Raw genomic sequence first — 25,657 nt, 5'->3', positions numbered from 1 at the left:
TCGTTTGTTGATGGCACAAATGTACAGTCGACATTATAGCATTCTGCTATAACGTGCGAGGTCTTGCTAATTGTACTGCTCTTCATTACAACTTGTACTTCTACACCGTTAGTGTTATTTCTCCCTTTCCCTCCAAATGGCTTATTTTGGAGCCACACTGTTTTCCCACTCGCTGATTCAATTTTAATGTTGAGTTATTCCCAAAAAGTTCTTTTTCTATTTGGATATTCACAAGCAGAGTTCTAAATACACATAAATTTGCACGAATAAACGCATATACTTATTAATGGGCATGGAAAAATACACATTACGGAGCCTATCTTAGTGCCAAGATAGCCCCCCCCCAAATGTCATCCCCTCTTTCTTAAAAAACTATCAGGGTATAAACAAAACTTTTTTAGGTACAAACGGTACAAACGATTTGCTTTCGAATGGTGTATTTTAATTTTTTGTGCTGTGATACGGGGGGGGGGGGCGCTATCGTGGCACCAAGATAGCCCCCCAGTTGACCTCTCAAGTAATCCTATAAGGAAAATGGTACAAACGAAAATATTTTCGGTACAAACGAATGACCTAGTCTTTGTTTCAATTTTTTGAAGTCGTGGGGCTATCTTACCATACGTGAGCACTTTGATGTGCATTGCCTCATCTGCTTCATTACTGTTATAAAGGTCACGAAAATTTGATTCTTTGTGATACTATATCGTTCTTAGTTTGCAACAGTTAATAATAAGTGTAATAATGTAGGTGTTTGATTAACATATAGATTTGAAATGTTTAACAGCTGGATTGGTGCCATTTAAAAGAAAATCCAATCTTAAGTTGAGTTATTAACAGTGTTAATTTTCTGATATCGTACAGTATGCCAAATAATATCTTCCTGCTGATATTTGCATAGTAGTACAAAATTTCAGCATTCTTTTATCCATTAGTTTAAAAGTCACAAAAGCGTATCAAGATGAATGGTCCACCCTGTATGTTTATCCTGTCTGGTCAGTGTCCGTCTGGCAGACAAGAAAGTCTGTATAAATTTTGACCGGATGCAGAGGTGATATTCAAACCGGAAGTGGTAAAATAAACTATATTCGCTTTTAACATTGACCAGTATAGATCAAAAGCGGTAATAGATAGCGAGAAGTGGAGTTCTGCTATCGGTTAAGCGTTTCACGAATATATTTTTCGAATATATTTAGCGGTCTAAGAATATATTCCATCTTATCTCTTAACCATTTATTCAAACCGGAAGGGGCAGAAATCAACCACGGTTTTAACGTTGATCGCTACAACCGATTAATAAAAATGTAATAGATAGCGAGAAGCGCTTTTTACAATCAATTAAGCATTCCAAGAATATATTCCGATCTCCACTCTAATCATCTGTACTAAAACCGGAAGTGGTAAAAATCCACAACCACTTTCGGTTTCAACATAATAATTGCGAAAATATCACACCATGTAAACCAAACTCCTTTCACGTGGTGTACATGTGACACTTTCTACTTGTTTTCTTCATAATTTGTACCTAGAAAGCGTTGACCTGCATCTTATCGATAGAAGTTTATAACAATTATGGACAAATGAAGGTTCCTTAATGAGCAGGGTACGATTTTTTTTTGTTTTACGTCCCACGGTTATGCCGGTGAGGCTAAAGGAGACGGTGAAGATGAGAGATGAATGAAATGGTGGAATGAAGAAAGTGGGAGGAAACGGGAGAACCCCGAGAAAACCCACGCACACGGTGTTTGTCCACCACAAAGTTCACTTGGCGGGAGCAGGGTTTGAACCCGAGACCCCTAGCACCAGAGGTGAACGCTCTACCACTGAGCCACCGCGGCCCCAGCAGGGTACGAAATCGATTACTTGAGGGGGCAGTTAGAGGTTGTCTCTTCAGTACTGTATGGTTTTTACAGCTCGTTGCTCCCCGTGGCGGATTTAGAAGGTAAAAACTCGGGGCTGGGGATTTCTAAAACCCAGACTATGATAGGTATACCGTGAGTTTACAATGTTTCATGTAGAGGTGGCCTTTTTCGAAAAATCTATTTTTCGATTTTCGGAAATTTCATTTTTTGTTTTTTTTTCGTTTTTCGCTTTTTCGGAAAAATTTGTAGGGGCACAAGCCCCATTTGGCCCCCCTACTTACGTCATTGCAGCCAAAAGCCGAGGCAGAGGGAGGCAGGGGAGGATGCGGAAAGAAAGGCATGAGTTCATGGACCGCGTGCTTCAATTACAACATACGAGAAGCTTTTCCGTCTAGCAAGTGCTTAAGTCAAAATGCGGTACTGTGCTTTGTACTGTACTTTGGCTCAGCTGTCCTATCCTCTGGACGAGTTGTGGCCGGCCTACTAAAGAGATGGAAGTGAATGATAATGGAATTGAATAGAATGAACAGGGGCAAAAGTGAGGGGGAACGCAGAAACGTCGTCCCCTAATTCCCAAAAAATATATGTGGCCTCCCTCCACTTCCTAAAAATTACAATGGGCAAAGATAGAGAGGGGGACGGCGTGACGTCATGCGTTCCCCTACCTTTTCAGATCCACTTTTACCCCTGGAATGAAAGGAAACGGGAGGGCACAGAGAAAAACCCGTACCCAAGTTACATGTCCTGAAATCGAACAAACGACCCCTTCGTACGAAGAGAGCGCTCGACTTCTAAGTTGCCATGCCTTCCAAATAATATACTGTAGGGACATGATTAATATATCTAATGCGGCTCGAATCATTCTCGAGAAAATTGCGTTTTTTTTTTTTAATATAAGACTAAGATAAAAATATCAATGAAGTCCCTAAGTTTAACCTAAGTTCTCTAAGAAATCCTAAGTTTAACATTTATCTTCAACTTATTATATTTATGTTGCTAAGCCTCATAAACATACTAAACATTATAACTATAGAAATATGCAGTACATTGTCTGCAGTACGGCATGCTTCATCAGAAATTCTTGCTGCTCTGTAAGAAAATAAAACTGATCTAATAAGCAGGACGAGCATAAGACAAAGGACAACGGAAGAGGTGGACAAAGGCTATGAGGATATAGGTAAACAAAGTGAACGTGCTTTTGACGTTTAGAAGAGGATATCAATTATGCTGTGTTAGTCTTTTCTTTTGTAGCTCTTTGAAAAGAAAGGAAGAACAATCTATCACATCCTTTTCTTTTAAGTCGACTAATTTGCAGTTGGTATGTTGTTCAAATGATTCAGTGCCATAAGTTTTGCTCTTGATGTGTTAGTGTTTAGTCTCCGTGGTTTGATTGTTTCAGTAGGAAGATGGAAGCTACACTTCTGTTGTGGCTAGTTTTCACAGGTGCTGCTTGTTGCACGTCAATGGAAGATGTAGAAGAAGAGCTGGAACTACCTGGAGAAGATTCGGAAGTCAATGATTTTGTTGAAAATACAGATGGGGACATGAAGATCAAGAAATCGGGTGGACTCCCAATTGTGTTTGTGCCTGTTGCAGACCCGGCTTTAGAACATGGTGATCTTGAAGAATTGGGAAGAACTCGCAAGTCGTATCGTGATTTTCACCAACCCGTGTACCCACCGTACTCTTACCCCTCGTTATCACCGGTCGACTATTACAACCATGGATCAAAGTCTGACAATTCAGCAATAACATTTCCATCATCTAATCATCCCCATCAATCAGCACATAGCGGCCATCATGACCAGAACAAGAATCATCATGCAACATCACATCTTCATACACCTGTTTATCATCCTCCAGCTCACCCTCCCCCGCCACCCCCACAAACGCCAATAGATTACTCTCCACATCCCTTACCGTACCACATAAAACAATACAACCAAACACCTCATAAAGCACATGCACCTCAGAATACACCACTTTCTTCATATCACAAAACAAACCCTAATTATTTAACAGCACAGCCACATCAGGAATATCCCTATCAATCCGCTTACCAACCGCAATCGTCGTACCATAACATCAACCCGACATACTCTGCACCAACATACCAATACCAATACCCTGAACACAGCTTTCAACAGTACTCAAATCCTCCCAAAGCAATACCCACTTACTATAAGCTTATACCTGAGTACTTGGCACCACAATCTGCACCAAAACCAGAATCGTATGCTGCGCCACCCTCAGTTTACAACCAACCAGTGCAATCTCCATATTTATCCTTCGCACCTACGCAGCAACAACCTATTTACATTCAACTTCCAGCGTACCCTGTCCAGTGCAGAAAAGTCGAGATAACCACCGACGACTATTATGTTTATGCTGAAAGTGATTATGATGATGAAAACTCTGATGGTCATGAAACGGGGTACTTGTTGCCTTCAGTGAGTTTGACCTGCCTTTATCATCCATCAGACGCTGCTTGCAGACAGCAGAAAGTAACATCCTCAACACACCAAGCCAAGAATGGACGTAGCCAGCAGAATACAAAAGAAGATTCGGATGAAGTGGTGTCTAAACCGGCTAAACCAGAGAAGGGAGATGAGCAGGACAATGATTAACTTATCCAGTGCACTCAAAGAAGAAAATGCTAACAGATAGTGGTTCTAGAAGACGCAACATCAATAAAACGAGAAAGATTTAAGGGGTTTCGAGCAGACTGGAGATTCAAGTAAGTAAATATTTAAATATACATTATAGTTACATTTATTTATTACAGGTAGTATGTAGATATGTGTCACTGTTAGGAATAGACCCTATGTGTGTCACTGTTAGTACCATGTAACTATAATAATTGGTTGGTTAAGCTGCTGCTTAATGTCCTGTTCAGCAGCGAGGCTATGGGGAACGTGGTCCTACAGCTTAACATGGGAACCCAATCAAATAAGTTCCCGCCGGGAAACATTGTTAGGTAAAAGTGTGTAGTGGTACAAGAACACAAACAAATATACATATAATTGCAATTTAACAGCGTATTTTTTTTAAATATACACAGTATACCTTACATACATAAACAAACAATCTGTTCGAGCAGAACAAAAATTATTGGTAGTAACGAACGACGTAATTTTTTAGCGTCATAAAAATTAATTTTTACTTGATTTTCTCAAAAATTGCGCATGAGAATTTACACTCACCGGTATAATTTTGTTCAGCTTGATGAGATTTATCAATTGGTATTTTTTTTAACCCTTCGACATCTTTTCCCCTAGTTAAACGCTAATAACACAGCAGAGTATTCGTGTACATATTTAAAAGTGTAATATCTGATACCACGTAAAGTATATGAGGTATTACGTAAAAATACTTGACACCAGGTAAAATTTATCTGGCATCACGTAAAGTATATCTAATATCACGTAAAGTCTGGTACCACGTAAAGTATATCTGGAACCACGTAAAATATATCGTACCAAGTAAAATATATATATATATATATCTCGTTTCACGTAAAGTATATCTGCTACCATGTAAAGTATATGAGGTATTACGTAAAATATATTTGCTACCACGTAAAATATATCATGTTCCACGTGAAGAATGTCTGGTACCATGTAAAGTATACCTGGTACCACGTAAAAAATATCAGGTATTACGTAAAATATATCTCGTTCCACATAAACTGTGTCTGATACCACATTAAATATATCTGGTACTACGTAAAATATATCTGATACCACGTAAATATATATCTAGTACTACGTAAAATATAAGTATAACTGGTAACAAGTAAAGTATATCTAGCACTACATTAAGTCTGGTTCCATGTAAAATATAAGTGATACAACTTCAATTAGTATGTGTGGAAAAGAATTCTTAAATCTTATTTTATTAATTGATATACTGACAATTTGAGATAATTAAATTCGACTAAGGGCATCACCAGAAGGGGTGTAAAGAGGAAGGAAAATTAAACATCAAAAATCATCGAGTAATAAGGGGGATATACATTATTTAAAAGATCTTTGCTGAACACACATTTCGGTATAACTTTCATTTCTGAGCTACCTCGTAGCTAAGAGATTAGCGTACGCGCCTTTGGCTTAGGAGACCCAGGTTCGGTTCCCGGAGGAAGCTCATGTAGTTTTATCGGCTCTCACATAGCTTCACTCCTAAAAGGGACGTTGAACTGAAATCAAATCAAAATCAAACCTTGATTTCTCAATGTAGTTTCTGTATAAAATGGGGAATTACCAAATTTCATAAATTGATCAATAATTAAGTCTAAATTCACTCTCTGTATTTTTAGATAGGACTTTTCTTTTTAATTCTGAAATTCCTGTCCCGCTAATTTGAAGAGAATTATTACTGAAACTCAAAAATTTCAAATAGTGAAAGGAGATAAATAAGATATTGTGTAATAATACTTAAACTTTTTTGTATAACTGTTGAAAATTCACCTTCGGTCGAAAATGAGGAGAGGTTCAAGTTACACAAAAGTTTCCCAAACAATGTTATTTGACCACATTTACTATACGGTATAAAATGTGTATTTGTTTCCAGCTTGCTCTTCTCATAACACGTCTAATCAAAAGTAGGTAAGCCCTCAAATTAATTCAATACTTTAAAAAACAAACAAAAAAAGTTTCTTTTCACACACGCGAATTATATCTGAGATAAAACGGAGAACCTGCTTTATATTATGTAGCGTTAAAAAAAATTCTAGCTGCATACGAACAGCTGAAAATGTAAACACTACATGTTCTGTACCTTCGAAACGGGCAGCCCGAGTTCGATTCTCGGTTAAGGTTGTCCACGAAACAAGAGAGACATAGCTCTCCCAACAAAAACAGTTTTCGAGACGAGACAGGACTTTCAAAAAAAGACGGCTGGTTTTAGTAAGGAGATTTTTTTTCTCCAAAGAGAGCAGTTTCTTTTAAAGACAGACATTTACGATTTTTTTTAAAAAAATACTTTCTTTGATATGCTTATATAGATACCAACTTATTTATCTGTACTGGATTCTATAACTAAAAATTGTCATTTCAGTATTCAATACGGGACTGGCTATTATGGTTGAGTTTCATACTGATACGGCATTGGACACCACCAAGAGTAAGTTATGCAACTCAGTATATCACAGGTGTCGTTTTGGTTGCCTAAGCATCTTACCAACTAAATGAAAGATATGTCATGTGTTTTAAGAATTGCCTAAATTCAAGCTTGGAAACAAGAAATAAGTACTATAAATCAGGCACGTATATACGAATTTACTTCGAGCAGGAAAACCAAAGCATTTGAGGGTCCAAATTCAATTTGAGGATAAATTATATTTAAATTTGTAAAGTCATTCCTAAAATTAGACTAAATCTGCAGAAAAGTCGGGATCTTTTTGGGGAGAAGTGTTGTCCGGACTCTCACGACCCACAGCTTGCGTATCTCCCTGTGTACAAACCAAGAAACAGATACAGAAAACAGTTTTGCTTTGGCATAAGAGTTCGCTTACATGTAGTTCTTCAAACATTTAATCTTAAGCTTCTCATATTAAAACATAAAATAAGTTCAGATTTCAAGATTAAAGCCATAAACGGTCATTTTCAACTAATGCTATATAGAAGTCATTGAAATATATCAGTTTAATGTCCCACGATTATCCGCCTTAGGCTAAGGAAGAAGGATGAAAGTAAGTAAATGGTGAATGAAGAATTGGTAAAATGAGAAACGTGGGAGGAAACGGGAGCACCTGAAGAAAACCCACAGGCACGATGTTGTCCACTACAAATTTGAGTTGAGTTGATTTTGAGTTTAACGTCCCGTGCAGCAGCGAGGTTATATGAGACGTGGACGCACTGATTAACGTGGAATCCGAACGACATGAGCTCCCGCCGGGAATCGAATCCTGATCTCCCACGCCAAAGGCGCGCGTGCCAACCGCTCTGCCACGGAGGAGCTCTGCACTACAAATTTGTTTGGCCGCGGATCGAACCAGGGACCTTCCTCTCAAGAGGTAAGCGCTGTACCACTGAGCCAGCGTGCGCCCCTAACAATAACAATACTATATAGAGTTTCAATATGTTTGAAATATGACTTTTTGTGGATATATATTTTTTTAATTTCTCCCTCTCGAATTTTCACGACCTCGACACATAGAATTTGGATATATATACATACATATATATATATATATATATATATATATATATATATATATATATATATATATATATATATATATATATATATATATATATATATATATATATATATATAAGGGCGGATCTAAGGGGGGGCTACGGGGCTATAGCGCCCCCCTTGACGCTCAGGTTTACACTGGATAAAATGAGTTTCAATTCAGCTTTACACTGAATAAAACGGCAAATTATGGTTTAGCCCCTCCCTTGATTATATCCTGGATCCGCCACTGTATATATATATACTTGTTTCATATATGCTTTTACTTAAAATATTTCTTGAGATCCTGATATATTACTAACTGATGTTTTAGTTGTTTTAGTTTATGCGTAAATTGTAAATGATAATTTTGTTCCATGATATCTAATCACACTGAGGAAAAAAGGACTAGGATTTCCGTGTGGATACATCGTATTCACGCGGGTGCGCTCCTTAAGTAATGTAATTTCATGTATAAAATTACAGCAGGTGGGAACACCATGCCAAGTCTGGAGTTCGGCGTCGAACTAGACTCGCTGTGATTGGATAATTTTATTCACATGATGGATTTCGTGTTAAAAACTATTACTCTCGTAAGGTAGGGAGTCACAGATTTAGAAAGAACCAAGAAGGGACACTCATAGGAAGGTAGTAATAACATTATATACCTAAGTTACCACCGTCGGAATGGGTATGGCGTTAATTCTAGATTTGAAATGGTGGTCCCACAATACAAAATTTTCGCTGTACGGTGGTGTAAATCGTACTACGGATGAAACAATATTACTTAATGTGGTGACGCGCGTAACCTGGTAAAAACAGCATTTACATGTCGACTGGATTTTGCATTTTTCTCCGTGCATAACACTTTCAAAACAGTTACTACGAATTGTTAAACTTTTTAATACAACATTATTCTAATGTTTCTACAAACAACTCGTTGTAATACAAAACCCACTGCATCTACCCAACTGCTTATTGGGGGGCTCATGTGGTTCGGATTCCACGTTAATCAGTAGGTCCACGTCTCATATAGCCTCGCTGCTGAAAGGGACGTTAAACGAAAATCAACTCAACTGCTTAATTGGGGACCACGGTGACTCAGTGGTAGAGTGCTTCCCTCTGGTGTCTGGGGTACCTGGTTCGATCACTAGTTAAATAGATTTGTGGTGGACAACATCGTATATGTGGGTTTTCTCGAGGTACTCTCCTTTTCTCTCACATACTCATCCCGCCATTCTTCCGTCCTTAATTTCCGCTTCCTTTAGCCTAAAGGGCATAGTCGTGGGACTTTAAACTGAAAGATTATGAGCAAACTTCGTGCTCTTTCCTACCGAATGCCAAATTTCCTTTAGTTCATGATTTTTTGTGTGTTTTCCCCTTCAAAACACAGTAATCAATGCAGTGTTATAATGGAATTTTCGCGTTATAATCCAGTGATTTCCAACCGATGTTGTCGCGAAATTTTAGGATTTAAAAATCATAAAGTAATTAATGATTAGTTAAAATTAATTTTGAGACATTCTGCTAATGAATGTCCCCAGTTACAACCACAATGCTCAGTAGTACGTACATACCCACATACACTAGTATAACATATATTATTATTAATTTAAAAAAAATCAGTAGATAGCGTGTGTGCCTTTGGCACGGGAGATCCGGGTTCGTTTCCCAGTGGGAGATCATATGGTTTGGATCCTACGTTAAGCTGTAGGTTCACGTCTCAAATAGTCTCGCTGTTGAAAGGGACATTAAACTCAAAATCCAATCCTGTGGTGGACAAACACCGTGCTCGTGGGTTTTCTCGGGGTTCTCCCGTTTTCTCCCACTTTCTTCATTCCACCATTTCATTCATTTCTCATAATCACCGTCTCCTTTAACCTAACCGGCATAACCGTAGGACGTAAAACTCACAGATTTCATTTCATTTTTCAAAATCCAATCCAGAAAAATTCAAACAGGTGAGTCGCATTGTCTTCGACTTTCATAAATTGTGTCGTTAGTTAAAAAAGGTTGAGAAGCAGTCAGACGCTCACTGACAACCTTTTTGTTGAGATTAATCCAAAGTTTCGAAGGAGGTCCAATACTACAAGACATCATGTCCCTCTAGTATTAAACCGACGTAATTTTACATCAGAAAAAAAGATAACAATTGTTAAGTACAGGTGCTATCTACATTCTCAAAAACTAGTAGAACTAGTTTGTTTATATAAGAAAAGAAACAGTACAGATGAGGAGTAAGATCATATCTTCATGCTATATCAGTGGCGTATTTACGATTTTGTTTCGGGGGGGGGGCTTTGTTATCTTTCGGGGGGGCCTTTGCCTGAAAATGTGAAAATTCTACAAGATATTTCATATACTTTACTATAGTAAGTAAGATTTCGGGGGGGGGGGGCTTAAGCCCGGAAGTCCCCCCTAAATACGCCTCTGTGTTACATTAATAATTTCTGTGCTAAACGTGTATAGTTTTATTAGAGAAATGTACAAATGTATATTGAGTTACAATCTTGTGGGAGACCCGAACCCGGTGGAGCCAGTGTTATAACGAATAAGAAAAAAAAGTAGCAAGTAGTATACCTAATATAGTCAACATTCTCCTGCACCTTTGTTTCCACGACACATTTCTAGTTGAGTTGATTTTAAGTTTAACGTCCCTTTCAGCAGCGAGGCTATACGAGACGTGAACCTACTGATTAACGTGAAATCCGAACCGCATGAGCTCCCGTCTGGAATCGAACCCGCGTCTCCTACGCTAAAGGCGCGTACGCTAACCGCTTAGCCACGAATGACCTCACGACACATTTTGAGACGATTTAGTCCCAAATCTCATTTGTTACTCTTCTTCATTAACGTGGAAACATTTACAGAACTGTTAAGAGGCCTCATCCCGGCGAAATTAAAATACCGCTAATTTTACAGTAATTATGTGATATCTTCAAATACATAAAAGATAATTGAAATGTAGACAAGAGCGCCCTAGACAATATTGTTTTGCGTGAGCAACCGTTATCACTAGTCATCTAATGGCTTTCCATTTTCAGCCGTTTAGAAACGCGAAAATAAATTACGATCTTCTAAATGGCTCGAAATCGAAAGCAGATAAGTGAATCGTGATAACGGTATTTCATGTAAAATGATATTGTCTAGGGCGCTCTTGTTCCACATTTCGATTATCTTTTGTCTATTTGAAGATATCACATAATTACTGTAAAATTAGCCGTATTTTAATTTCGCCGGAATGAAGGCTCTAAGATGGGAATCCATGCATTATTCGCTTTCGAGAACAGTTAATATGAGAGCTTTCTTGCGTGTAAGTGGTTAGCGTGTGCGCCTATGGCGTGGGAGACCCAGGTTTGATTCCCGCCGGAGGCTCATGTGGTTCGGATCCCACGATAAATTGTAGATTCACGTCTTATATAGCCTCGCTGCTGAACGGGACGCTAAACTTAAAATAAAACCAAATCAAATCAACATTTAAAATGAACTAAAACCTACTAATTCGGTATGTAACGTAGAGATAAAAAATTAAATGTTCAAATTAAGTTTGTTTTAAATACCTTACAGTTTAGATAATTTCTCGAGTTGTAACATAAGAACACAAGTGATGTTATAATGACAACTTGTATACATGTTCGGTAATCACAAAGTGGAACCAAAGACAATAAAACACACAGATGTATGGTATTACCGTTTGTGTCCAGAAAGACATTTATATTAATGATGAACATGACATCAGAAACTTAACACTTCTCAAAACAATATTGTATCTCCATTGATAATACGGAAAACAATGAGAGAGTCTCCTTTTTCGATGACATATGCCAATTTATACATTGCTTACATAGTATATGGTACGGAAGTGCTTCAAACATAGGGATGCACGCGAGACGCAAGAAGTCTCGTCTTGTCTCGCATTTGCGAGACGAGACACGAGACGAGACTGAAAATTTTATGCGAGACGCGAGACGAGACTAAACCATGCGAGACGAGACGCGAGACGAGACTCAGTCAAGTCTCGCACGAGAAGTCTCGCGAGACTTCTCGCAGTCTCGCAACATTTATGAATTACATGTAATTATATATCTAGTGATTTTACATTTATTGAATTTTCTAAGTTGAGCGTTAATGCCTCCAGGAACAAAAAAGTGATTGGGACAATAGACATTTTATGAGATTTATTATTATTCAAGGTTGATTTTCAGAATTAAAGCCTTCTTTAGTTTCTAAACATCATTAAAAAAGAAAATCTTTGTAAATTGAAAATTTATTACAACATCGATTTAGGACTTTATTTTGCGACACAAACACATACACGCGGGCGCGCACGAATACATGAACTTCTATTTTTTGGTCTGAAAAGCGAATAAGACTCCCATTTGCTGCAAAATATGGTATTTCTGTTGTTTCTGTCTTTTTCACATTACTACTAGCGATTTATGTTGGGGGATGGCGGGGAAATTCCCTCTCGTCAAAGTTTTTCCCGGGTCCGGCTCGCAGAAATAACATGATATTTTTACATGGAATAAGTATTTTCTTTCTATATATTTATAAAAAAACATCCCCCTCTAGTTCGGAAGTTTAATTCAAACACTGGTTTGGTAGGATGGCCCTATAGGTTTGATGCGAGATGGTAGGAATGGCCCTATATCTGTCAGTAATTTAATTTTCTAGATCTGGCAACACTATATAAGTTGAAAGCGAAAGTTGATAAAATGCGATAATGCAACATTGCTATAAGCGCGAACGAACCAAAAGAATTGGGTCGTGTTGTAAGGAGTTCTTTTGTTGTCTACAAGCGCTTTTGGTGGTATAAAAACATTTTTATAATGGAAAATCACCCTTCAAGGAAACGGCCAAAACGTGTAAATGTTGATAGTGGCGACGATATTTTAGAAGAGCCAAATATTGCTGGAGACCTCTAAGCTGGAAAACAATGTTGGATCCAGCAACAATTTATGCTGGTTTTGCTGTAAATTATGCTATTAACCGTTTGGGGATCCCATGGTACAATCTGTACCATACGGGATGTTTCATGGTACATTGCGTTTAACTCTCTTATTTGAGCTTTTTCGTCCGCTTTTTTTTTGTTTTTGTTTTTGTTTTTCAAGTCCAGAGGCATTGTAGAACACTTTACGTATGGTTTCACACCTTCCTGCGTCGAGACATAGGAGGTGATGACGTCATAATTCCACAATATATATTTTCTTTTAATATTGCAGGGCCGGTCTATGTTCATTATTTTTTGGTGGGTTTATTTTTACACGTAGAAGATTGAAATTTTGCACAAATACTCAGTCCACCGAGTAGTATTTACTAGATTTTTTCAGATTTCTGCGTTAAAACAGGGGGGATCCAGAGGGGCAAAAGTTGAAAAAAGGGATATTTTACCAAAAAATCCATTTCTTCGCGATTTTCCCGCCTTACATACATGATGGAGACAAGTGAAAGGTACCGCCTGATAGGCAGTTCTATTCTGAAGAGAATGATGTGCGACACATGACCCTAGGTAATTATGGAAGTGTCAAGGAATTTTTATGAAAATATACTTCTGTATAAGGGAATTTTGGACATTTTCGGTATTATTTTTTGCGGGCTTATTTTTGCACCTAGAACATTGAAATTGTGCAGAAACATTTAGTCAACCGAGGAGTATTTACGAGATTTTTTCGTACTTCTGTGTTAAAACATGGGGGTATAAAGGGGCTAAACGTTGAAAAAGGGAAATTTTTACCAAAAAATCCCTTTCACGGGATTTTCTCGCCTGAGATACATGGTGGAGACAAGAGAATGGTATCGCCTTAAAGGCAGTTCTATTCCGAAGAGAATGATGTGCAAACCATGATCCTAGGATAATTAGGGATGTCTCAGGGAATGTTTAAAAATTTCCCTCTGTATACGGGAATATGGTGTCGGTATATATTTTTTTTGGCGGGATTTTGCACCTGGAAATTGGAATTGTGCATAAACATTCAGCCCACCTAGTACTATTTATCAGATTTTTCAGATCTCTGCGTTAAAACAGGGGGGTCCAGAGGGGCTAAAACTTGAAAAAAACATTTAGACCCAAAAATCCCTGTTTTCGGGATTTTCCCGCCTTAGATACATGATGGAGACACGTGAATGGTACCGTCTGAAAGGCAGTTCTATTCTGAAGAGAATGATTGGCGTATTATAGTCCTAGGGTAAATAGAGATGTCTCAGGAAATTTTTTACCTGGGATCATGGTGTTTTACGGTAATTTGGGACATTGTGGGGATTCTTGATAAAATTTTCCCGCCCTTAGTATTCAAGATAGATACTTGAAATTTGGCACATACATTTAGTATACAAAGTACTATTTATCAGAGTTTTTTGAGATCTCTACGTTTACACAGGGCCGTTCCAGAGGGGCCCAAAGTGTGAAAAAATTTTCCCTCAAAATTTTCCCTTTGACATCACTTTTCCCTCTCCTGGTATATGGTATGAGCATGCAAGTGACACCATTTGAAAGCCACTCTATTCTGAAGAGAATGAGATATGAACTATGATCCTAGGATAAATAGTGACGATGCAGTAGCTGCTTGACTGAAAGTCTTAAAAAATAGCCCAAAAAGCCTGGTACCGGAAAGGGTTAATTTGACGAAAACTAATGGTCCAGGAATCAAATTCCAGCACAACTTTTCTTTTAATTTGGAGCGGAGGGGACACAAGTTCGGATACCATGTTGAACTTTAGATTCCGTCTCCTTAGGATGTTATGAACATTCATCCCAGGGAAAGCAATGGCAAACCACCAAGGATTCAGCTTGCCAAGGGACTTTTAGGTCAAATATCTGCCTTCGGACAGAATATCACATCATCATTCATTAACAGCCATAGAATAAGACATTGCAAAATTTTGACCAGAATATATGCGAGACTGCGAGACCATGCGAGAAAGTCTCGCACGAGACGCGAGACGAGACTCAAAATTTTATGCGAGACGCGAGACGAGACTTCACATTTGCGAGACGAGACGAGACGCGAGACGAGACCAACATTTGAGGCTGCGAGACGAGACGAGACTTTTCCATTTCTCGTCTCGTCTCGTCTCGCGTGCATCCCTATTCAAACACATGTCTTCTCCATACTGATTACACTAGATCGAACTTTGACATTAGTATATTTCTTTAACAGATGATGATGCACTTCCTTTCAGCACGTGGCGCTACTTTAGTTCCTGTTACCCGATAATCTGTTTCAGACCAGCGGCGGATCCAGGACGAACTTCGGAGGGGGGGGGGCGTGGGTTGCTACTGCTACTTAGAGCTACTTTTAAGAGCTTCAAACTCTGGGATGGGTTTTATTTGTATATAAAATAAGAAAGTTTTCTCCTCTGGGGCGGGGGGAGCGATTGCCCCAATCGCCCCCTGGATCCGCCACTGTCTCAGACTCACCGTCAGAAAGAAATTATCCAAATTAGAATCACTTACTTCGCACAAAACATAACATTACCTATTTTTGTACAACACTAAAACAATGTTTGATATCAAAGGCTTGAGTCAACAAGTGTTGCTCACGAGACTCAACAAATTTATCGTCTCGTTTCGTTTTTACCATGTTTCTCGTGTCGTTTCGTTTTTACCATGTTTCTCGTGTCGTTTCGTTTTTACCATGTTTCTCGTGTCGTTTCGTTTTTATCATGTTTCTCGTGTCGTTTCGTTTTTACCATGTTTCTCGTCTCGTTTCGTTTTTTTACCATGTTTCTCGTCTTGTTTCGTTTTTACCATGTTTCTCGTGTCGTTTCGTTTTTACCATGTTTCTCGTGTCGTTTCGTTTTTACCATGTTTCTCGTGTCGTGTCGTTTTTACCATGTTTCTCGTGTCGTTTCGTTTTTACCATGTTTCTTATGTCGTTTCGTTTTTACCATGTTTCTCGTGTCGTTTCGTTTTTACCATGTTTCTCGTGTCGTTCCGTTTTTACCATGTTTCTCGTCTCGTCTCTTAAGCAATACAAAGTAATAATTTTGTTTTTGAGAAAGTTTTAGACTTGAATATTAAGCTGCTGCTCGTATCCTAATTACCTTAGATTTATGATTAGGCTTTTAGAATAGATTAGGCTTTTGAATGGCACTCTATGCAAGTGTTACGATCCAAAAAATTCGGAAGATTTTCTCTTCCTCCCTCCTTTCAAAGCTTTTATATTGTTTTTTTTTTATTTGACACCCGAATTCGAGACCCAGATTGAGGTCGCTGTACGAAATTTTCTCGGCGAATCTCTGTACGAATTACTACATGTTCTAGACTATAGGTTTTCAAATGTCATTAACACTCGTTTAATAAGTATGAAGACAAAAAATGAAAAACATGGTAACGTACGAGCCTTCAGAGTAGGAGACCTAGGTTCAGTTCTCGGTGGTAGCTCATGTTGTTCGTTTTCTTTATCTGATTTATGTTTAGCGTCCCTTTTAGCAAAAGTTCTATATGAGACGTGGACCTACAGCTTGAAGTGGGATCCCAACAACATGAGCTTTCACCGGGAATAGAAACCCGGATCTCCCGCGCTATAGTCATGTACGCTCATATAGCTAGGGATGACCACAAAGTTCCAGTTCCGGCGGAACCGGTTCTTAGATATCCGGTTTTCAGAACCTGTTCCGGAACCGATTCCAGACTGGATTCGAAAAACCCGGTTCCAGACCTGGATCCAAAAGCCTCCCAAAGACCCGTAAAGGAGGCACAAAATTCACCTTCAAAACACTGCAAAGAGAATTGTGGCCTCCTCGCCCAGACCCGCTTGTGCCTCCCAGAAAAATTTTTGGTCCACCAGTGGGTGTTTAGCCAAATGAGTTTGCCAATTTGCCTTTTTAGCCAATGAGTTTTTCAGTTACCCAGTTTATTTAGCTAAATGAGATAAGCTGCCGCCGCGTGGGTGCCTGCCTGTCGCTTCCACCATTTCATCTAGCACACTGTTCACAACCTGCCAGCAGCTCGAGTTTAGCGTAGGGATGGTCACAAAGTTTCAGTTCCGGTGGAACCGGTACCGTGAGAAACTGGTTCTTGGAGGTCCGCTTTTCAGAACCGGCTCCACACCTGGATCCAAAACACCCGGTACGGAACCGGATCTTAGGAACCGATTCTAGACCTGGCTCCAAAAAGCCGGTTCCAAACCTGGATACGAAATCCCGGTTCCGGAAGCGGATCTTTTAGAACCGAATCTTTTCAGAGCTGAAAACCGGTTCTACCAGGAACCGGTTCCGGCCACTCCTAATATAGCCACGAGGAAGCTCTCTCATATAGTTCGGATCTGACGTTAAGGTGAATTTCCATGTCTCATATATCCTTGGTGCTGAACGGATCATGAAACTCCAAATCAATCAAGCAACCGACAAAAGGAAAGAAAATGTTTTTGATTTATAGTACTACCTTTTGATCTCTAGTTTTTAATTTTTTTTTTTAAATGACTGTATGAAGATTGGTTTCCCGAAGGTTTCCGACATTGTTTGCTAACATTTTGTATTTATGAAGTTCCATTAAAGTATGGAATGAAAATTACGGTTAGTAGGTATGATTTTTTTTTAAAGTAGTAGTTTTAGAACCAAGCACACCGAGTTTTGCAACGAATTTCATTTGTAATAAGGAGAGGAGAAAAAGAGAGAATATGTATATGTGTAAATGGATGTAGGGAGAGAAATTCACTCACAATTAAATTAAGTGCATGTAACTATCAATTAAATGACACCTATCCATATATCAACTCCGGATACAACGATTTTTTTCTTCATTCTTCCGGAGCTGCATTACGTAATGATTTCCGTTAGCGCTACGCAAAGTATGCATTTTAGTTTGCGAAGATTTACAAAGTAGTTACTGTATAATTGATTTTACATTTTTGCGTTGCGTTACGCTCTACAATTTTTGCGACAGCTGTTACGGAATGAGGCTCCCGGACCGCTTCACGGAAATTCTGATTGTTTGCAAGACGTCTGTTCCGTTTCTGTTGTATATTGCAGTAAGTTTTAGTCCTGAAGACTGAGCGTAAATAGACTTAATAATAATAATAATTAGAGCCCGGATTTCCATGCACAAACAAACCCCGAGATATGCATGCAAATATGCCCGAAAAATATCAAAAATATGCTTTGAAATATGCATTAGAAATTTAACATATGCACTGAAATATACGTTAAGAAATAAAATTTCAATTTCTTACAAAAATATCTTACCTTAATGACTTCTGTTGCAATCAGAAGTCAATGTTACTAAGAGTGGGAGCAACAAACTCAACGCGTTTCTTTTCTCTTTTTTTTTTAATTATTCTACATCTGCGTATACAAGGTGATTCAGTTCATTTTAAATATAACCTACTTTCTTGTGGTATACTCTGAAATATGCTAGAATGCAGTAATTAAATTCGGAAATATGCAGTATCTTGCAAAGTTTACGAAATATGCATGCACTTCGAAATTCACTCAAAATATGCACTTATATGCGCTGTGCATCTCAAACGAATCCTTACAAGTCTGTCGGACAGAAAAAATATTTTCCATGCGTTTCTCCATGTATACTAAAAACATAAATTTTGCATATAAATCCGCTCTGTAATAATAATAATAATAATAATAATAATAATAATAATAATAATAATAATAATAATAATAATAATAATAATAATAATAAAAACATGCCATATCGAGATCCAACAAATAAGAATCATTGTGCAGTGAGAAAAATCCGTTTTCTGGACAGCGGTATATTATACAAATATACGGAATTCTCTTGTTTACTACAGAAATTTGTATGGAGCATTTGTTATCCGTATGCTAGATAGGCACTGCCCTTAGATATTATATCATGCCGTTGCAGGATGTCTTATATCTAACAGCCTTCCTTATATTACATACATATATGTATGTTACCTTCGTTAGCTATATGTTATATACGTCCATTTGTATGTGAGATCCTGATTGCTATGCTACTGCTATATCGGCAGAACACTTCATAATGACAATGATATAGTCTATACCTACGTATCATTTTTATTTGATTTTAGTTTAGCTTCACTTTCAGCATCAAGGCTATATGAGATGTGGACCTATAGCTTAACATGGATCAGAATCACATAGGCTCCTGCCCGAAATACAATCCGTGTCTCCCATGCCAAAAGCGCCCATGCTAACCACTTAGTCACGATGTAGTTCAAATCACTTTCTGGATTACGGTAGTTTTACATGTGATAGGTATGCCAAACCACAAAACTAAGAGAATAATACAGTAAGGTTTGGGTACAAAACCTCGTAGCCTAACTATTGCGGTCAGAATCTCGCGATCGAAAATCTCGCTTGGATGGCCAAAAGCTTCTCCGCGTAAAACCATGCGGGATAAAATCTTGCCTGACCAAAATCTCGCGGCCCAAAATTCGCCTAGCCAAAACTGCGTGTACAAAACCTCGCTGCCCAAAACCTCGAGTGCCTAAATCTCCATCGCCGCCTAAAATATCGCCTAGCCAAAATCTCGTATGACTAAATCCTGGCGGGCCAAAAAAATCTCGCCGTCCAATATCTCCCTTGACCTGACGGGACGTAATGTCATCTAGTAAAGAATACTGTCGGTACAAAATCTCATCACAACAAGCTCTTCAACATATAGTGTTTTATATATCACTGTATCTAAAAACTTAAAAGGTAACAGATAGAAAATTATATTACAAACAAATTAAGCATTTTGTTAAAAAAAAATTCCCTGTCCTATACTAACCTTTCGTTGCTATTTAAATGGTTTTTATTATGTCTTCATGTATCGTTATTTTGTTAGCTGACCGATTTTTAACATTTAGAATTTTAAGGAGTAAGAAATCCCTTCTCGTAATTTGTCTCTGTGTTTCCTTTATACTTTACTTATTTTCCAAGTTTTCAATGATATACACTTAATTAATTTTGCCAAGAATATATTTCTGTTACAAACAGTTTCAATAACTAATCCTAACACAATTCTTTTACAGGTGATTGCGTGCTTTTCCGAAAGGTAGCTGTGCTAGTTATTTGGTTTCTATCTATCCGTAGGAAGAAGCTCTCTGGACTTTGTGCGCGTGGTCAGGTTGAGGACTGAAAAATAAAAAAAGAGTGTAAGATTACGGTTTAGTGCAGTGGTGAATATTTTATATAGCACATATCTTATCGTAATTAACATCTGAATGAAACTATTTATTTTGCTATTATGATATTATTTAGGGAATAAACGTTTAAGTGTGGTGGTTAGCCAATAGTGTTAACATGGATATAGCTGGTTCGGGAGAGTATGCTGAAATTTTATGTAGCCACATCAGTCTTGTTTCTAACGCGCAACATATTTATTTGTCATTTCAAAGATATACATTATTTTCCTTTTATGCTGTTTTTTTTTTTTTTTTAATATACAGTGGTACCTGGATGTTTTTGTTCAAGTTTAGTTAACTCTTTGGCTTTTTCAAAATGAATTTGTTTATACAGGGTGTTAGAAAAAAGACAATCTCAAAATAAATAATTATATCTCTCAATTCGCTTTGCAGATAATGTCACCAATCTTCATGGGTAGCTGTACAAAGAAGCAAAATTTCAGTTCTGTATGTCAATAGAATAATAATCCGGCATTCTCAAGGTCTGCCAAACAGATGGAGCCTTACAATTTGGAGCAACTGATTTTTATCGTCCAACAGTATTACAAATGTAACAACAGCCCGAAAACAACTTGTGGAGCTTTCTCCAAGCAGTAGGAGGTGAATCTAGGATCGACAGAGCACACGATTCGCGGATCCATGATCAAAAACATTTGAACGAACTGGAAGCGTAATTGACGGATGATCTAAATCGTCTACATGTGCCCATGTAGGCCTATGTTCCTATTTTACCCACTCGGCGAACTGCTTCTGGACGGTGATGCCAATCTGGAATCTTCCTAAAATACCATCTTAAAAGGAGAAATTCCTATTTTGCTCAAAATTTATAAAATATGAACATTGAAATTACTATAGCCCTATGCTACTTACTTTTTCGATGTTTGAGTAAATTATTTGTAAATGCCTATCTCCTAAATTCCTAATAAGTATTTTCCTTAATTAAAACAGACTATTGAAATTATTGATGAAAACACACACATTTAGTAGTCAAAATTTAATACTCTCATCATGTTTTCGTGCCATAATGTTCTACTGGACGTAATGAAACTAGAGAAATTTCATTCTCCAGTTATATATATGAGACATTTTAGAAACTGACAGTTTCTCATGTGGTAATTTACTTTCTTCCGTTCATGCTTTCCTTTTTAAGCCTCAAGAGTACAATTTACATTGTTTGTTACTTGCTTTCGAGATTCACAAGTTCTTTCATAAATCACTTTCACACTAACATGCACTTTCAAATTACGAAATTTGACAATTAACAGTGATTTCAGGTTTATTCAAACGTCACTAGCCTACTTCTTCAGATAGAAAACTTTATTGGCGGTGATTAAATAAACTTACAAAAAATCTCATATATGCTGAAACAAGGGCGCCATCACGGGGGCAAGGTGGGGCGCTCGCCCTCTCCTAAGAGGAAATTGTACTTGGGAATATCGAAAACCCAATAGAATTTTTACATTAGTTACAGCAAAATTTGTAACTATATTTGAAACGTTGCTTATACTTGCCCTCCCTTGGAAACCACAACATGGGCGCCCTTGTGCTGGAAATATTGTCGACATTTCCCTTTATCCCTATTCGAAAAATTATACTCAAAAATCCCACAAAATGGAATTTTCCCCATGGGTTGGCATCACTGTTTTCGGGCTACTGTTCATCATTGTACTTTTGGACTATAAAAATCAGTTGCTGCAAATTGTGTGGCGCCAGTGTTGCCACAGTCCTAACTCTGGAGTGGGCTGAAAAATAGTACCAAATTGAAAAAAAAAAGGGCTGAATTAATTATTTTATACCAGTGTAATACATTGCTCTATATTACGAAACTAAAAGAGGTGAAGTTCTATAACATTTCCTCCTCCCCTCTTCCAAGAGTCCAACTCAAAAAAGTGCTCGTTTTACAAATTACTTTTTAAAAACGCCCAAGTAGGAGGACCCCAAACAACTGTGGAAGTAGATGAAACTTTTGTCGCACGTAGGAAGTGTAACAGAGGCCGCTAATTAAAAGGGAAGATACGTCACTAGTAAGCAAATTAGCCCGGTAAGCCGATAACTACGTCAATATATTTTTTAGTGCTAGTGCTATTATCGTTTTGGTGTAGAATCTTTGCAACGACACACATTACACTTACATTTGCAACGAGTTACTTGAGCACACGCTGGTCTTCTTCCAATTTTTTTTATTATCTTTTTTTTTTTAAAGATAAGATTTCAAGCTAAAATTTCCAGCACACTGCTTCTTTCTCGTGTCCTTCATGCGCGGCGCGGATGTGTCCATCTAGCCTCATTTGTTTCCCGGTATAATTCCACACAAAGTTCGTGCGGAGCAATGTCACAATGAATGTTCAACAATATTTTTTAAGAGGCCAACACTACAGTATGAGCAACGTGAGTGGTAGGAAAGGTCATTTTTGAAAATGTGACAAGTGCCAGTATTTGTTAAATGGCGCTGAATTAGGTAGAATAGTACCAACTTTTTCACAAAAGGGGCTGAAAATGCCAGCATGGTACCAACGGGCCGATGAATAACAAAAAGGGCTGAATTTGGTACAATTGTACCAAGTGTGGCAACAATGTGTGGCGCAATCTATTGGCTGACCTTGAGAATGCTGGATTATTATTATTCCCTTGACATGCTAAGCTGAAATTTTGATACTTTGTATGGGAGCTCGTGAAGATTTGTGGTTTTACCTGTAAAGACAACATAAATATAAGGCTTTATTTTTAGATAGTCATTTTTAAACACTCTAGATATAAAAATAAAGAAATTTTTATTTTTATGAAACAAGGGACATTTAAATGAGGGGCGGATTTAGGACAGACTTCTGGGGGAAGAGAGCGGTGGATTCTAATACTGCTACTTAGAGCTACTTTGAAAAGACCTCCAAACTCTGGGATGGGTTTTATTTATATACAAAATAAGGAGGTTTCCTCTTCTGGGGGAAAGGGCAATTGCCCCTGATTTAAATTGATTTGAAGGGAAAAAAATAAGTAAGTGAAATGAAACCATTTTAATTACAATTAATTTTAAAGAAAACACAAAAATGACTCTCTACATACAGTGCCTCAAAAAAGTATTCATACACCCAAAAATTTCGTCATGGGTGAGTTATATGAGGGAGCAGAAAATTAAAAGTTATATTGAAACAAAGAGAAGGAAGAGTACTACCAGTTGCATGAATTGAAAATCTGCCAAGACTATAAGGAGGCGAACACAATGTGAATCACTTAATTATGATACTCAAAAAAGTATTCATACAGAGGGACTGCTGTCCTGTTCTGTGCCTTGAACACTTGTACTGTTCAACTCGAGCAATCGTACTGTACCTGCATTGTCCGCTACCTGCAGCTCATTGTATGTCTGTTAGTCTGCTCTTGTTGTGAGTGCTAGTAGTCAAAATGGGGAGCAAGAAAAGTGAACTTTCCTTGACGCAACGTGATGGGGTTGTTTCTCTTTATAAAGAAGGTAGGAGTTATCGTGAAATTGCAAAAACTCTCTCAATTAGTTTTGGTACTGTAGTTCCATCATAAAGAAGTATCAAGAAACTGGAACAACAGAAAATAGACGAAGATCAGTACGCCGAAAAGTGCTTAAACGTCGCTACTAACGGAAAGTAGTCAATTTAGCACGAAAATCACCCTTCAGAAGTGCTGTGTCTTTGGCTGAAGAAATCGCGTCAACATCTACTTGCACTGTGAATCCTCAAACTATACGAAATGTACTATATTGTGCCAATTTTCATGCTAGGACAGCCTAAATAAAAAACATAGATTTCAGAAGTAAACCGACAAAAGCACCTAAAATTTGCCAACGAATACCATACTAAAGCTAACGAATTTTGGGATACTGCTGTATTTTCTGATGAATCGAAGTTTAATATATTCGGATCAGAAGACAAAAGATGGGCATGGCGAAAGCCAAACAATGAATTGCAATCGCAACATATTATCCCTACAGTAAAACATGGAGAAGGAAGTGTGATGGTTTGGGGATGCATGGCGTCTTCTGGAGTGGGAAACTTAGTTTTTATTGAAGAGTTCATGGATGCTAATAAGTATATTAGTATCTTGCGCCTTAACTTATCAAACAGTGTGCAGAAGTTGGATCTTGACAGAGTCTTTGTTTTCCAACAGGACAATGACCCTAAGCACACCGCTTTGAAAATTAGGGAATTGTTACTATACAAAGCTCCACAACGGCTTCTGACTCCTCCACAAAGCCCAGATGTCAATTCTATCTTACACTTGTGGGATTATCTCGACAACACCACCCGTACAGTACAGAAACGCCGTCCTTCGAGCAAGGAAGAACTACAAAAGATATTTTTGGACGAGTGGTCTAAGATTTCTCCAGAAATGACCCTAGACGCTTGTTCGGTCCATGCCAAGGCATCTCGAGGCAATGATTTGTTTTAAAAGTATACATACAGAGTATTAAACACTCGATTTTCTAGTACAGATTGTTAGAAACTCGTCGAGATTTGTAGTTCGTGTTGCTGTATGAATACTTTTTTGAGTTGAGAAAGTACATTTATTTATTTTTGTTATCTAAATATTTCTTCTTTTGATATTTTTTGTACAAACAAACATAATAAATTATGTACATTTTCAGATGATTGTAACATTGTTTTTATTTAACCTTTCTATATAATCCTACGTCAAAAAATTTGTGCGTATGAATACTTTTTTGAGTCACTGTAAATAAATTAGCTAAAAGAAACAAAGGTGGCGCTGGCGGTTAACACCGATAATATATTTACATTTTTTGTTATAATCAATGTAAACGTAACGAGAATTTTTCAATACACACTTTTTAAAAAGAAAAACATGCAGAATATTTGTTTTATTTTATGAGTTGCAATTTCTTTGTGTATGAAAGAGAATGAATATTTTGGTCACGTAGAGTTTTACTTCATTTTTCTTATTTGCTATCTTAGAGCTTACCATAATGAATATATTTTGTCTATTTTTGGGCTCTTGGGAGAAAAAAGTACCAATTTTACTTGATTCTTTTTGTATCTTCTATTTCGTTATACTTAAAAGTGACAAATTTCAGTTTTAAACTGGAGTTTCATATATATTGACTCCAGACACACACACACACACAGAAATGGGCCGGGATGGCTCAGTGGTGGAGCGTACATCTCTGGTTCGATTCCAGCTTACGCCAAATGAGACTCTGTCATGAACAAACACCGTGTGTGTGGGTTTTCTCGTGGTTCTCCCGTTTCTCTTACTTTCTTCATTCCACCATATCATTCATTTTCATCATAACGTCTGATTTACCTCACACAGCGTAACGAAGGACGTTAAACTGAAAGATTTCATAACGAAGTTTATGTTTGTAGTGGCTATATGGAAAAAAAAATGAAGTGAAATCTTGAAGTTTAACGTCCCACGCTTAGATCGGTTAGGCTAAAGGAGACGGTGATAATGAGAAAAATGGTGAGAGTGGGAGAATCCCGAGAAAACCCACAAGCATGGCGTTTGTCCACCACAAAGTCCACA

General features: G+C 37.8%; 1 protein-coding gene across 1 annotated transcript; it reads left to right on the top strand.

The window, feature by feature from the left end:
- The first annotated feature begins 3,179 nt into the window (after positions 1 to 3,179).
- LOC145674979 (uncharacterized) lies at positions 3,180 to 23,929 on the top strand. The gene is made up of 2 exons (XM_081745302.1): positions 3,180 to 4,596; positions 19,997 to 23,929. Exon 1 carries the CDS (start codon positions 3,266 to 3,268, stop codon positions 4,484 to 4,486), a length of 1,221 nt encoding a protein of 406 aa, XP_081601428.1. The 5' UTR covers positions 3,180 to 3,265; the 3' UTR covers positions 4,487 to 4,596; positions 19,997 to 23,929.
- The last annotated feature ends 1,728 nt before the right edge of the window (positions 23,930 to 25,657 follow it).

This window comes from Thermobia domestica, chromosome 18 (assembly GCF_964235325.1).
Source record: "Thermobia domestica chromosome 18, izTheDome1.hap1.1, whole genome shotgun sequence".
NCBI classification, from domain to species: Eukaryota; Metazoa; Arthropoda; class Insecta; order Zygentoma; family Lepismatidae; genus Thermobia; species Thermobia domestica.
The sequence above is the reverse complement of the archived record's forward strand: the minus strand, read 5'-3'. Positions and strand labels throughout refer to the sequence as shown.

Bases quoted from the DNA above. Each gene is read 5' to 3' on its own strand.
- LOC145674979 (XM_081745302.1), top strand. From the start codon at position 3,266: ATGGAAGCTACACTTCTGTTGTGGCTAGTTTTCACAGGTGCTGCTTGT.